This window comes from Nicotiana tomentosiformis, chromosome 10 (genome assembly GCF_000390325.3).
Source record: "Nicotiana tomentosiformis chromosome 10, ASM39032v3, whole genome shotgun sequence".
NCBI classification, from domain to species: Eukaryota; Viridiplantae; Streptophyta; class Magnoliopsida; order Solanales; family Solanaceae; genus Nicotiana; species Nicotiana tomentosiformis.
In genome coordinates, this window is record NC_090821.1 from 76,242,875 (window position 1) to 76,258,919 (window position 16,045).

The 16,045-nt window shown below is 37.4% G+C and overlaps 1 protein-coding gene across 1 annotated transcript; it reads right to left on the bottom strand.

The window, feature by feature from the left end:
* Positions 1–10,822: 10,822 nt before the first annotated feature.
* Positions 10,823–13,561, bottom strand: LOC138900416 (uncharacterized). The gene is made up of 2 exons (XM_070187159.1): positions 13,253–13,561; positions 10,823–10,915 (listed from the first exon to the last, which is right to left on the bottom strand). Exons 1-2 carry the CDS (start codon positions 13,559–13,561, stop codon positions 10,823–10,825), a joined length of 402 nt encoding a protein of 133 aa, XP_070043260.1.
* Positions 13,562–16,045: the final 2,484 nt, after the last annotated feature.

The following is a 16,045-nucleotide window of genomic DNA, read 5'->3' on the forward strand; positions in this document are numbered from 1 at the left end:
GTTTTAACTTCTATTTAGTTTAATTGATTCTGTTATTGAAATTGACTAAAATTGGTTTAAAGAATCCTCTAACACTGGCTTACCTAGCAAGTGAAATGTTAGGCGCCATCACGGTCCCGAAGGTGGGAACTCCGGGTCGTGACACCTAGGGTTCCAAAAATAAAAAGTTGGCGTATGCTATGTTAAATATAGATTATTTCAATAGGCCTATTCAAATTGTATGATACTAAGGGGTCGTTTGTTACACAAACTAAATTATTCCAGAATTATAGTCCTGAAGTTATAATCTGCGGACTAATTTATCCCTCATGTGAGGTGGCTAAAATAATCACTAAGTTTGATGGGGCAAGGTGTGATAAGGTGGGATATCCAGGATTAAGTCTGAGATTAAATTTATACTATACTTTGTTGACCGTATAAATTTATCCTGGCTGACGATATAAATTTATTCCGGGATAAATTTATACCGTCAATTAATATACAATATAAATTTAATCCCATACCTAATCCAACTTATTGTCACGACCTGAAATTCTCACCTTCGGGACCGTGATGACGCCTAACATTTCACTTGCTAGGCAAGCCAAAGTTAGAATAATCTTAACTATTTTTAAACAAATCAAATTAAACCGAAGTCAATCACTGAAATAAAATGCTGAAGATCATAACAACCGAATCATCCAAATACATCCCCGAATCTGGTGTCACAAGTGCACGAGCTACTAGAACAATATAAATAAAGGTCTGAATAAATTTTAAATTGTTTGAAAGATAATACACAGCTAAGATAATGTAGAAGAGGACTTTAGAACTGCGGACGCTATGCAGTTATAGCTCAAGTCTCTTATGGGTAGCTGAATCCGAGCAAGTCAATGGTACGCCGTTGGGACCAACTCCAAAGTCTGCACAAGAAGTGCAGAGTGTAGTATGAGTACAACCGACCACATGTACTCTGTAAATGTCGTGCCCAACCTCGACGAAGTAGTGACGAGGCTATGACAAGACACATACGTAAACAATCTGTGCAAGTATATACATATACGAAGCAATATTGAACACAATAATTAACAAATTTTACAAAATATTGGGAAGGAACATGTGAAGGGAAATGGTATAAAACTTTCAGCCAGGGAAGTGTCATGTAGTAGCTAAGTAATTCACCAACAACAAACTAGGTAGCTTAAATAATAAAATGGCACGACACCCCCACCCCCCTCCTTCGTGCTTTTACTCTCATCATTCCCATGAAATGATGAATAAATAATATGAAAGGCACGACATCACCCTTCGTGCGTTAACTCACTTTATTGTCACAATATGATGATTAAATAATTTAAATGGCACGACATCACCCTTCATGCTTTAACTCTCTTTCTTACTTTATAAATCAAAAAATAATGATGTGAAAATGGCATGGCATCACCCTTCGTGCTTTTACACTCTTCCTTACCATGACAATATTAATATAAATAATATAAATGGCGCAACATCACTCTTCGTGCTTTTACACTCTTTCTTACCATAAAATGATAATATAAATTCGGAAGAGTATTTTAAATGCGGGGATCTATACTTATCAATCAATTCCATACCAGAATACCGATCTCACCTTCCAAAATATTCAACAATAATTAAATTAGAAATAATTTCACGAAAATGATCAAAAAATAATAATAAACTTAAGCAGGGGTATCTTAATTAAATAGGCAATTATTCACAGTGAACAAATTTCACCCGCTTGCTTTGACTCAACCACAACGCATAAGTACTCGTCACCTCATATATACATTGTACCTGCATATTAAATCACGTAGCAAATAGACAAACAAGTCCTACTCCATCAAATCAAGATTAACCATGACACTTACCTCGTTTTGCAACCAACTCAAGATTTATTTGCCTCACGAATTGGTGTCCAAATGCCTCGAATCTCGACATGGCTTCTCAAGAAATCGAATGAAATAAAGAAAGAAAATCTTACTGGAGTTTGGCTCGCCGAAGACCTCAACGAACCTCGACTATCCCGACTCGAACTCGGCTCGCTATGTAGCAGCTGACGCAGTATAGAGAAGCTGCTCGTTGGGGTGAAGGACGACAACCTTTGCGAAGGTTTTTGGAATGATTTTAGGCCGCTTTTGACTGCGTTTTCGGTGGTTTTGCGGCAGCGTTTCGGAATGGCTTCAAGCAGCTCTCGCTGCTGCATTTTGGAGCTGTTTCAGACAGAGGTTTCAACTGCGTTTTGGAGCTGATTCGAGACTGTTTGGTGGCTGGTTTTTGGCTGCATTTTTTTTGGTGTGATCTAGAGGTGTGTTAGATCTGGTTTTGGGTGAAGAACATGGGTCTTTACATGCCTGTTTATTTTTGCTGGAGATTTTAGCTAATGTTTGGGGATGTTTTGTAGCTGGTTTTGCATTTGATTTCACTAGGAAACAGAGCTGTTTTTAGGTCGTTTTGAGTTGTTTGGCAGCTGGGTTTGGCAGCTCTCTTTTTTTTTCATCTCTTGTGTGCTATATAGGGAATATTTGTACAATGTTTGTACAGAGGGTGAGGAGTGAGGCGTGAGTGTGCAGGGGACATGAGTGGTGAAAATGAGAGTGCGAGTAGGGGACATGAGTGGTGAAAGTGGGAGTGTGAGTGGGGGACATAAGTGGTGAAAGTGGGAGTATGAGTGGGGGAAGTGGGAAGTGAGTGAGAAAAAATTCAAGCACGGCCAAAAATTCAAATCTTTAAGCTTTCAAACTTCTAATTTCAATAAATTGCGATAACTCATGTTAGGGACCTCCAAATTAAATTTCAGGCATATGCCCAAGTCTCAAATTATGATACAGACCTACCGGAATAGTCAAAACACTTATCCGGGTCCGTTTGCTCAAAATGTTGATCGAAGTCAACTTAAGTGAGTTTTAAAGCACTATTTCACATTTTTATCAATATTTCACATAAATCTTTTCGAAAAAATATACGGACTGCGCACGCAAGTCGAGAAATGCTAAATGGTGCTATTTCGAGGTTTTGGAACACAAAAATAAGTATTAAATTTAAAAATTACCTATCGGGTCATCACACTTATCCCGCGTACCAAATGACCCCAGGTTACTAAGTATTGTATACATGAATCTATAAACAAGAGCTTGAAATCAGGTGAACGGTTTATATTTAATTGGAGTAATTAGAAATTACAATTTTCTAAACGTCTTTCAGTGTTTTGTCACATGCACTTGGAAACACGTCACATGCAGTCTAAATGGAACTTCGAAAACCTTAAACCCAAGTTAGTCAGAATAAACAATTATTAAGAATTTGGTTCATTAATTAACAAAGGTGCGTTTTCTAAGAACAATAACATGGTCACCACCCAAAATCCCACCACAGGCGTCGTGATGACACTTAGTCTCCAAGACTAGATAAGTTCATTACAATTTCATTTCGAGCCTCTTTTTTTTTAACATATAATTATAACAACCTACCAAGACTGGTAATACAGAGTCACGAACTCTAACTGAATACATGCAATAATCTCAAGGATCGAATATACAATACTATTCGAATAAGAGTTGATAGTACAATATAATGGAAAGACTCCAAGGGACTGTGACGACCAAGCAGTCCTACCTTGAATCCTTGCGATCACAATCTAATCTCTGCCCGAATCCGATATCTCTAATATCTGGCTCTGCACAAAAATATGTAAAAGTGTAGTATGAGTACACCACAGTCGGTACCCAGTAAGTATCAAGGCTAACCTCGGTGGAGTAGTGACGAGGTACAGTCAAGACACTCACTAGTCAAATAACCTGTGCAATATAGCATACAAAAATAATAAAAAATAAATAACAGTGATGGCAAAAATAATCAACTTGTGACATAAATAGCAAGGCAACAGGAACACCATAAATATTGCTCAAACGAATAATAAACACAAGTACAACTAATTAATCAAGTCCTTCAAAATATACATCTTTTATGTGTGAGTTTTTCAAATAAAAATCTTTAGAATGTATTCTGTACAATTAAATATATCCCGAATATACTTCCTTCAAATAAATATATTACGAATATAATTCTTTCAAATAAATATCTTTCGAATATAATTCTTTCAAGTAAATACCTTTCGAATATAATTCTTTCAAGTAAAAGTCATCATGTGACACCTCATTTAACTTTTCTGGTGTGACAAATATATTCAATATATTACATCAAATGGCACGGTAATACCTTCGTGCACTTGTCTACTATATATATATATATATATATGTATGTATGTGTGTGTGTGTGTATAGATCAAATCAATTGGCACGGCAACACCCTTCGTGCATTTATCTCTTTCTCACCGTGAATACATATAACAGTACCAACTAGGTGGGAGAAATGCCAATAATAATAAAAAAAATAAAGTGAGAGGCACACAGGAAGCAACAACGACTACAAGACACATAGAAAACATAGGTACACAATATCAGCTCAAGATAAAGGCATGAATGTATACACAACAAAAAAATATCACAATATAATGTATGCCTCTTGTCCTCGCCTGCACAGAAACACACTTCGTGCCATGAACATATGATAATATAAAAATAATGGCAAGGCATAACCCTTCATGCTTTTACTCTCATCCTCACATGATAATATAAATGAAATGGCACGGCATTATCCTTCGTGCATATTAAGAATGGCACGGCATCACCCTTCATGTTTATACTTTTCCTCACATGATAATATAATTTAAATGGCACGGCATCACCCTTCGTGCTTTACACTCTCAAATGGCATGACATCACCCTTCGTGCTTTACACTCTTCCTTACCAAGCACGTGTATATCATTAACAAGCAAGGTAGGAAGCATAAATAACATCAAGGAGAGTGTTTAAACGACAACACAATATAATAATTCTTATCACAATTTGCTCACATGCCATAACCAACTCCAAAGATACAATAAAAATCAATTAATGTCCAAGAAAATAACCCAAGGCTCCACACAACGTATATAAAACCTCAAAACAATAACAGAATTGGAAAAGTAACTCAGCATAGGACAACACCTTCTTTAATCCAAATTTTTGATAAATATATTAACGCCTCTTTTTAAAGCTTATTTAATTAATTATTTGCAGATGAAAAATCTATAATGAAATTAATTCCAAGAAATACAAATCAACAAACACACGAAATTCACATAAAATCCAAATGGCAATCACCCCAAATTATCATATAAAATACAAACTCAACAAACAATGAATGAGGCAAGACAAATAAAGGATTTACTGTGTTCTAGAATTTTTTTAATTTAATACATAAGAGTTTCTACGAATTTAAACCGATATAGTTTGTACATATAAACCAAGTACGTACTCGTCACCTCGCGTACAGGGTTTTCAATCACAGAATTTTCACATACGACTCAATGCCTAAGGGAAATTTCTCCCACTCAAGGTTAGGCAAGATACTTACTTTTTAAAGTTAAGCCGATATTCCAAAATAACATTCTTGCTTGAATTGATCTCCTGGCAACTCAAATCTATCCAAATTGATCGTATAACTTTATTAAAATTCATTGGAAACAATTTCGCATAATAAAACGTCAACTTAAAATTTTATTCTAAAAAGTCAACACGGGGTCCGCCTCTTGGAACCCGATAGAATTTTTACGAAATCCGAACACCCATTCCGATATGAGTTCAACCATACCAATTTTATCAAATTCCGATAACGAATCAACCTCCAAATCCTCAATTTAAGGTATAGAAATTTTCTACCATTTTCAACCCAATTCACTAATTTCATAATAAAAACAACAATAGATTCATGTATTTTAACCAAAATCGAGTTAGGGATTCTTACCCCAATATTTTACTTGAAAAACCCTCGAAAACTCGCCTCACCCAAGATTTCTTCGTCCAAAAATGGAAGAATGAGACGAAGTCTCATTTTTGGACTTTATTCTGCTACCCAGGGGTTTGTTCTTTACGTTTGCAACCATCCTCTCGCGTTCACAATGAACAAATCATTCCACATCCATTTCTAAACTCTTCTCAGACAACTTTTAGTACAATAGTCATAACTTTTTGTACAGAACTCCAAATGCCAAATTGTTTAACTTTTTAAAAACTAGACATCAGGGGCTACAACTTTCATGTTTTTCTTATCTCCCAATTCCTTATAGATTTCGAGATATAAACTTTCAAAGTAAGCCCTATGCAGCAGAAATTTCTTCTTCGCGATTTCTAAACTCTTGCCAGACAGCCTGTAGTGTATCCACCATAACGTTTTGTACACAACTCCAAATTTCAAACGGTTTACATTTCTCAAAACTAGACACAAAGGGATACAACATTAAGTTTTGGATCATCTCCAAATCCTTATAGATTGCAAGTTATAAGCTTCCGAAATCGGGTGACGGACAACAGGAATTCCTTCTTCGCGAATGCGAGAGTCTCTTCGCGAACGTGAAGAACAAAATTCCAGAAGCCAAATCCTTTTTCGCGAATGCAAAGAGACATCCGAAAACCAGTATCCAAAGTATCCCAATATGATCCGATAACACTCGAAACACACTTGAAACACACCCGAGGCCTCTGGGACCCCAACCAAATATACCAATAAGTCCTAAAACACGATACGAACTTAGTCGAGGCCGCAAATCATACCAAACAATACAGAAACTACGAATCGCACCTCGAATCAAACTTATGAGTTTATGAATTTCCAAATTATATAACTTGTACCGAAACATTTCAAATCAATCAGGAATGACTTCAAATTTTGCACACAAGTCAAAAATGACATAATGGAGTTGTTCCAATTTTCGGAATCGAATTTCGACCCTGATATCAATAAAGTCAAACTCCCGATCAATTTTTTTTAAAATCTTCCATTTTCCAACTTTCGCCATTTCAAGCCAAAATCAATTACGGACTTCCAAATAAATATCCGGACACACTCCTAAGTCCAAAATCACCATACGAAACTATTGATATCATCAAAATTCCAATCCAGAGTCGTTTGCTCAAAAGTCAAACTCCGGTCAAACTTTAGAAATTCAAGCTTTATAAAATCAAACCTTTTATTTTATTATTTTATTTTCAAAAACTAACGGAAAAAATGCCTACGCACCTCGGAATAACTTCAAATTTTGAACATAAGTCATAAATATTGTTACGAAGCTGATCGAATTCTCGAAATCTAAATCGGGACCCGGTATCAATAAAAATCCAATTATGGCCAAATTTAAGAATTCTTTAAACCTTTAAGTTTTTTGTTTCCGTCAAATAGCGATAATTCAAGCTAGGGACTTCCAAATTTTATTACGGGCATACGCTCAAATCCAAAATTACGATAGGATCTACCGAAACCGTCAAAACACTGATCTGGATCTGTTTGCTCAAAACATTGTTCGAAGTCAACTCAAATGAGTTTTAAAGGCAAAATTTCATATTTTTTTGTTTTTTCACATAAAAAAGTTTTCGGAAAAAAAGATACGGATTGCGCACGCAAATCGAGAGAATCTGAATGGAGTTATTCGAGGTCTCGAAATACATAAATGAAGGTTAAAATTAAAAAATAGCATATCGGCTCATCACACATGGCTAGTTCAAAAAGCTCTATCCTCTGATGGAGTAAACAATCAGTACTCTGTTCAATGTAATTTTTCTAGTCGAACTAACAACCATCATTTGTTTTATTCGATGTTCGATACTAATTTCGAGACCTGATTAATCTAGAATTCGAATTTGCGCGAGAAAATTCTACTTTGGGTGGTATATTGTTCCTTTCCAAAGGCAAAACTACTTTCTTTCATGGTTGTAGTGACCCACACATATTATGACACTTACATTAGTTGTACGTAGAGCCATCACTATGTGCTTGACCCGCTAGATCAATCTAGTCCTACCCGTAATTTAGTAGAATTGGGCTATGATTTTTAGAGACTTTTCAAGTACAAGGCTTTTTAGCCCATCCAAGAAAGCCTGCGGCCCGTGAGGCTCAACTGAAGTTAGACTGGGCCGGCTCGTGGGCTTAAAATATTTAACAAAAATAAATAAGGAACTAAAAATAATAAGAAGAGTAACTACAACTCAAAGTCTGCCAAACGATCATATTAAAAGATCAAAAACTTAAAATTTAAAAGTTAAATAAAATTATGAATTAAGTAAATAATAAAACACTAAATTTTCAAAACCCTAAAAAGAAGCTAGTAACGCTCTTTCCTCTTTTTCAAATTTGCTTGAAGATGATAAGTGTTTCGGATATGCTATAAGTTCCATATAAGTTTTTTTTTAATTTTATTTTGACTTATAATGAATGAAATTTTATCCTCTCTTATTTGTTCTTTATTGTAATCTATTAAAGTAATGTCAAAAGTTATTAAGTTTTGCATAAGCTTTCTGTCCAACAAGATATTTTTTGACTTGTAAATATTTATTTTTTGAACTTTTTTAGGTTAGAACTTAAAATTTAAAAAATATTAAAAAATATTTTTAAAAGTGATGGGGCAACCCGTGGGGCCTGCAACCCATGTAGGGCTAAGCTGCGCTAGACCATCAAAATGGTGGGCCGATCCAGCCCAGCCTATCAAGTGTCAAGGACCGTGTGAGCTGCGCTAGACTGCGTTGAGCCATCTCGTATTGATAGTTGTAATTAGTTGAAGCTTTACTAACTTAATTGTGTTATTTCTTTATAACTCCTTAGTGAATACCCTATGAACTAGTACATCTTATATATCAACTTACATCATTTAAGGATAAGAGATTTAAAATTAAGCCAACTCATTTTTTTTAATTGTAGCAAATGCATTACGTCTTTCAATATTTCTCACATGCACTTTTATGACAAGTCACATGCACTTCTAATTAACTTCATATAAACTTATATCTAAATTGCAGATTAAGTGTAAGGACCATTTATTAACAAGACGAAAATCATGTGCAAATCGAAATACTTATATGAATATAATAAGTATATACGAGGTCTATAAATTACACCCTCTGAAAAACATTGGAACACTACCTTAAAAACTTTCCCAAAGCTTAAAGCTGTATTGTCCTCATTATGGCATTGTTTAAGATGTGTTTTGTTTTCACTATTCTTCTCATGGTAGCTACGAGTTAGTATCTATCTTACATGAACTTTAGATTATGATCCGATCATATTTCATATAGTATGCATGTCTTTCCGAACAACGCCAGTGGTCTAGTAGTAGAATAGTACCCTGCTACGTTATAGACCCGAGTTCGATTTTCGGCTTGTGCACTTACTTTGAAGGGGAGCCTTGGCGTAACTGGTAAAGTTGCTGTCACGTGACCAGAAAGTCACGGATTCGAGCCGTGAAAACAGACCATGCGTGTCTTTCCATACATGATGATCTAAATGTGTATTTTTTGTGTTCTACCGTTAACATTTTGATTTTACTAATTATGACGATGAATTATTTCAGTTAACATGGCGTGGTTTTCAGAGACACATTTTGTGATTGCACGGAACGTTAATCATGATCTCTCAGGAGTTGAGAAGAGACTGCTCCCGCAACTTAATAGTATTACATGTGGCCGACATTGCGAAATTTATACTGACTGCAACGATTGTTGGATGTGTTGTAGTTGTGGAGGATTACCGGGATACCAGCAGTGTCAAATCTAAAACTACATTGCTATCCAATTGCAATGTATTTTGCTTCAAATCCCTATTGTCCATTTGTATTCTTGTGAGTCTAGGGTTTCTTGTTTCCTCTATTTTGTACTTTGTATGAAAATAAAGAAAGTCAAGATATTGGCCTTCTATTCATGAATAAAAAGGGATTTGAATACAAGGCTTGTTTGTCTAATTTTATAGTATTTATGTAATACACTATACATTTGCCATATTTGTTTAGATATATTACAATATATAATTGTAACGACCCGACTTATCGTTTTGAGAATTTACGTTCTGTTCAGTGACTTAAGGCCCCGAACAACTTCGTAATATGTATTATGACTTGCGTGTGCGGTCGAGTTTGGTTTTGAAATGTTCGGAATTAAATTGGAAGAACAATCCTTATTTTTGAAGCTTAAATGAAAAGAGTTGACCAGAGTTTGACTTTTGAGAAAACGACTCCAGAATGGAGTTTTGATGATGTCAATAGTTTCGTATGGTGATTTCGGACTTAGATGTATGTCCGAAATTTGATTTGGAAGTACGTAGGACAATTTGGCACATTTCGGCAAAAAGTTAAAAAAATGAAGTTTTTGAAATATTCATAAATGTGGTCGTAGGTCGATTGTTTGATAACGAGATTGGATTTCGATTACGGAAATTGAAACAACTCTATTATGACATTTATGACTCGTATACAAAATTTGAAGTCATTCCGGATTGATTTGATACGTTTCGGCGCAAAATATAGAAGTTGGAAGATTTGAAAACTCATAATTCGATTCGCTACGCGATTCGTAATTTCGGCGTTGTTTGACGTGGTTTGAAGCCTCGACTAAGTTCGTATTGTATTTTGGGACATGTTGATATAATTGGTTAAGGTCCCGAGGGCCTCGGGTGGATTTCGGGTGGTTAACGGATCAATTTGGACTTAAAGAAAGCTGCTGGAATTTCTGGGCAGCAGCTGATGTTTTCGCCTCTGCGGAAGCTTCATTGCAGAAGCGACATCTTGCATCGCAGAAGTGAAATGGGAAGGGACATGGCAGTGGTCGCAGGTGCGAAGCAATTCCCGCACCTGCGGGATTACAAAAGCGAGAAATGAAAACACAGAAGCGGAAGCTGACAACAGTGGGAGTAATCGCAAAAACGACATCGCAGATGCGCAATGTTCTCCGTAGATGCGAGCTCCTACTGGGCAGTGGACATTTGGACTTCGCAGATGCACATTTTGGCTCCCAAAAGCGAAGCTGCAGATGCGACAAATCTGTCCGCCGAAGCAAACTGCACAGAAACATTTAAGCACCAAAAATCAGTCATTTTGCCATTTTCGATTGGGATTTTGGAGCTCGGTTTTGGGGCAATTTTGGAGAGATTCTTCACGACTTTGACTTGGGTAAGTGTCCTATATCCGAAAGTGATTATATCTCATAAATCTATGATTATATTTCTCATTTATTTCGAATTTAAATGGAAGAAATCAAAATTTTTGTAAAACTTTTCAAGAACGAAAATTTAAGATTTGGAGGTTGAGTTGTTATCGGAATTTGATAAAATTGGTATTATTGGACTCGTATCGGAATGAGTGTTCAGATTTCATAAAGATTCGGCCGGGTTCCGAGAGGTGTGTCCTGCGTTGACTTTTGATTGACTTTTTTATGTAAAATTTTAAGTCGACGTTATATTATCCAGAATTATTTACGATGAATTTTAATGAAGATATACAATTAATTTGGATATATTTGAGCTATCCGTAGGTCAATTCAAGTGAGAAGGTCATTTTAGAATATCGGCGTAATTTCAAAAAGGTAACTATCTTGCGTAACCTTGAGTAGGGGAAATTACCCCTTAGGCATTGAGTCTTATGTGAAAATTGTGTAATTGAAAACCATGTACGCGAGGTGACGAGTACGTACTTGGTTTATATGTGCAAGTTATATCGGTTAAAATTCGTAGACGCCCTTATGTTTTAAATTGAAAATTATTGGCACTTATTAAATCCTGTATTTGTCATCCCTCATTCCTTATTTGCCGAGGTTGTTTTTATATGATAATTTGGTGTGATTGTCACTTTTGATTTTTATGTGAAATACCGTGGTTAGTTGGGTTGATATTTCTTGGAAATAATTTTATTATGGATTCCTTATCTGTAAATAATTGTTAAATAAGTTTAAAAACGAGGCATTAACATATATTTATCAAAAATTTGGATTAAAGAAGGCGTTGTCCTATGCTGGGTTACTTTTCCATCTCTGTTGTTATTTTTGAGGTTTTATATATGATGTGTAGTGCCTTGGGTTATTTGCTGTGAAATTAATTATTTTTGTTGTATATTTGGAGTTGGTTGTGGCATGTGGGCAAATTGTGATATAAATTGTTGTATTGTGTTGTCGTTTAAACACTCTACTTGATGTTATTTATGCTTCTTACCTTGTTTGTTAATGATATACATGTGCTTGGTATGGAAGAGAGTAAAGCACGAAGGGTGATGTTGTGCCATTCATATATATTAATAAGCACGAAGGATAATGTCATGCCATTTCATAAATATTATCATGTGAAGAAAGGTATAAAGCACGAAGGGTGATGCCGTGCCATTCTTATACATTAATATGCATGAAGGATAATGTCGTGCCATTTCATATACATTATCATGTGAGGATGAGAGTAAAAGTACGAAGGGTGATGCCATGCCATTATTTTTATATTATCATATGTTCATGGCACGAAGGGTATTTCCGTGCAGGCGAGGACGAGAGACTTACATTATATTGTGATATCTTTTCGTTGTGTATACATTCATACCTTTATCTTGAACTATTATTGTGCACCTATATTTTCTATGTGACTTGTAGTCGTTGTTGCTTCCTGTGTACCTCCCACTTTATTCTTTTATTGTTATTGGTATTTCTCCTACCTAGTTGGTACTGTTATATGTATGCTCGGTGATAAAGAGATAAATGCACGAAGGGTGTTGCCGTGCCAATTGATTTGATCTACATATATATATTTGGCGAGAATGAGACAAGTGCACAAAGGTATTACCGTGCCATTTGATGGTATATGTTGAATATAATTCTCACACCAGAAAAGTTAAATGAGATGTCATATGGTGACTTTTACTTGAAAGAATTATATTTGAAAGATATTTATTTGAAAGAATTATATTCGAAAGAAAATTACTTGAAAGAATTATATTTGAAAGATATTTATTTGAAAGAATTATATTCGAAAGATATTTACTTGAAAGAATTATATTTGAAAGATATTTACAACAACAACATACCTAGTAATATCTCACACCGTGGGGTCTGGGGAGGGTAGTGTGTACACAGACCTTACCTCTACTTTGTGAGGATAGAGAGGATATTTCCAATAGACCCTCGGCTTAGGAAAGCATAAGCACCACATTAATGAAAATATAGACAAGAAGGGACAGTACCAAGAAGCCATATAAAAACAGAATAAAAATAATCAGATAGTAAGGTGATCAACAATGAAAGAAAATAACGGTTAGTCATAAAATCCTACTACTAACAGAAAGTGAGACTGTGTTTCAATACTACTATTATGAACACTCTAGACTACCTACACTACTACCCTAATCCTCAACCTCCATACCTTCCTATCAAGGGTCATGTCCTCGATCAGCTGAAGTTGCGCCATATCTTGCCTAATCATCTCTCCCCACCTTTTCTTTAGCCTACCTATACCTCTCTGTAGGCCCTCCAATGTCAACCTCTCACACCTCCTCACCGGGGCGTTTGTGCTACTCCTCCTCACATTACCAAACCACCTAAGTCGCGCTTCCCGCATCTTGTCCTCGATCGGGCTCACATTCACCTTGTCGCGAATAACCTCATTTCTGATCCTATCTAACCTGGTGTGCCCGCACATCCATCTCAACATCCTCATCTCTGCTAGCTTCATCTTCTGGACATGAGCAATCTTGACTAGCTAACACTCATCCCCATACAACATTGTTGGTGACTACCACTCTGTAGAACTTACCCTTAAGTTTTGGTGGCACTTTCTTGTCACACAAAACACCGGAAGCGAGTCTCTATTTCATCCATCCCTCCCCAATATGATGTGTGACATCTTCATCATTCTCCCCATCCCCCTGAATAATAGACCCAAGGTACTTAAAACTCCCTCTCCTAGGGATGACCTGCGAGTCTAGCCTCACCTTCCCTTCCCCCCTTGAGTCTCGCCACTGAACTTACACTCCAAGTATTCTGTCTTGGTCTTGCTCAACTTGAAACCTTTAGATTCCAGGATCTGCCTCCATACCTCTAATTTCGTGTTCACACTGTCTCGCATCTCATCAATCAATACAATATCATCTGCAAATAGCATGCACCACGGCACCTCCCCTTGGATGTGGCGCGTTAGTACATCCATCACCAGAGCAAATAAAAAAGGGTTGAGTGCCGACCCCTGATGCAACCCCATCATCACCGGAAAATGGTCCGAGTCCCCACCCACTGTCCTCACTCGGGTCTTTACTCCATCATACATGTCCTTAATCAACCTAACGTAGGCAACAGGTACACCTCTAGCCTCCAAACAACTCCACAAAACCTCCTTCGGAACTTTATCGTACACCTTTTCCAAGTCGATGAACACTATGTAAGTCCTTCTTTCTCTCCCTATACTGCTCCATCAATCTCCTAACAAGGTGGATGGCTTCTGTAGTCGAACGCCCCAACATAAACCCAAACTGGTTCTCAGAAATAGACACACTCCTCCTCACCCTTAGCTCTACCACTCTCTCCCAGACTTTCATAGTATGGCTAAGCAGCTTGATACCCCAATAGTTATTGCAATTTTGGATATCACCCTTGTTCTTGTATACAGGAACTATCGTGCTCCACCTCCACTTTTCGGGCATCTTCTTTGTTCTAAAAATGATATTAAATAACCTAGTGATCCACTCCAAGCCTGCCTTACCCGCACTCTTCCAAAACTCTACCGGAATTTCATCCGGCGTGGTCGCTTTGCCCCTGCTCATCTTATGCATAGCCCCCTCAACTTCATCAACTCTAATCCGCCTACAATACCCAAAGTCACAACGACTCCCAGAGAGTTCCAAATCACCCAAGACAATGTTCCTGTCCCCCTACTCGTTCAAGAGACTATGGAAGTATGTCTGCCATCTCCGATAGATAAGCCCATCATCCAACAAAACTCTACCTTCTTCGTCCTTGATGCACTTCACTTGGTCCAAGTCCCGCACATTCCTTTCCCTTGCCTTGGCTCACCTGAACAACCTCTTATCCCCACCCCTGCCCTCGAGTTCCTCATACAAATGACTAAAAGTTGCAGTCTTGGTCGTCGTAATTGCTAAATTTGCCTCTTTCTTAGCCAACTCATAATGCTCCCTATTCGCCTTCTTCTCCTCCCCGTCTACACTTTCCACTAGTTTCAGATACGCTGCTTTCTTGGTTTCTATTTTTCCTTGCACCTCTCCATTCCACCACCAGTCTCCCTTGTGACCACCAGAGTAACCCCTTATGACCCCTAATACCTCTCTCGCGGCTTCCCTAATGCATTGCACAGTCGTGGTCCACATAGCGTTTGCGTCCCCACTACTCCTCTAAGCCCCCATAGTTACTAGCTTGACCCCCAACTCCTGCGCTTCAGCTTCCGTCAAGGCTCCTCACTTGATCCTATGTTGGCTATATATCACCCTTTTCCTCGTGATCTCAAGGTCCATGACCAGGAGCCTATGAAGGGTCGAGAGGTTCTCACTCGGGATGACCTTGCAATCCGTGCAAAGACCTTTATTGGACTTCCTGTAGAGTAAATAATCAATCTGAGTCTCGGCCATCGAACTTCGGAAGGTGACCAAGTGCTCCCTCTTCTTCGGAAAACTCGAGTTTGCTATCACCAAATCAAATACTCTAGCAAAGTCCAGCAAAGACGTTCCTCCTCCATTTTTATCTCCAAAACCAAAGCCACTATGCACATCATCATACCCCCCCTCCCCCAGACGTCGCTTCAATGTGGCCATTGAAATCTCCTCCAATGAAAAGCTTCTCGGTATACGGGATACCACACACCATCTCATACAAGTCCTCCCAGAAACGCCTCTTGACTTCCTCATCCAAGCCTGCTTGGGGTGCATATGCATTGATTATGTTCAAAGTAAAACTTCTAACAACTAGCTTAATAATCATCAGCCTGTCATTCGCCCTCTTAACCTCCACCACTAGTTTACAGAGGTCTTATCAACCAAGATACCTACCCCGTTCCTGCCCCCACCCTCCCAGAATACCAAAGTTTGAAACTGCCCACATCTCGTGCCTTATCTCCTACCTACCTAGTCTCATGTACACAAGCTATATTAATCTTCCTTTTCTCGAGAATCTTCGCTAACTCTACAGATTTTTCAGTCAAAGTTCCTATGTT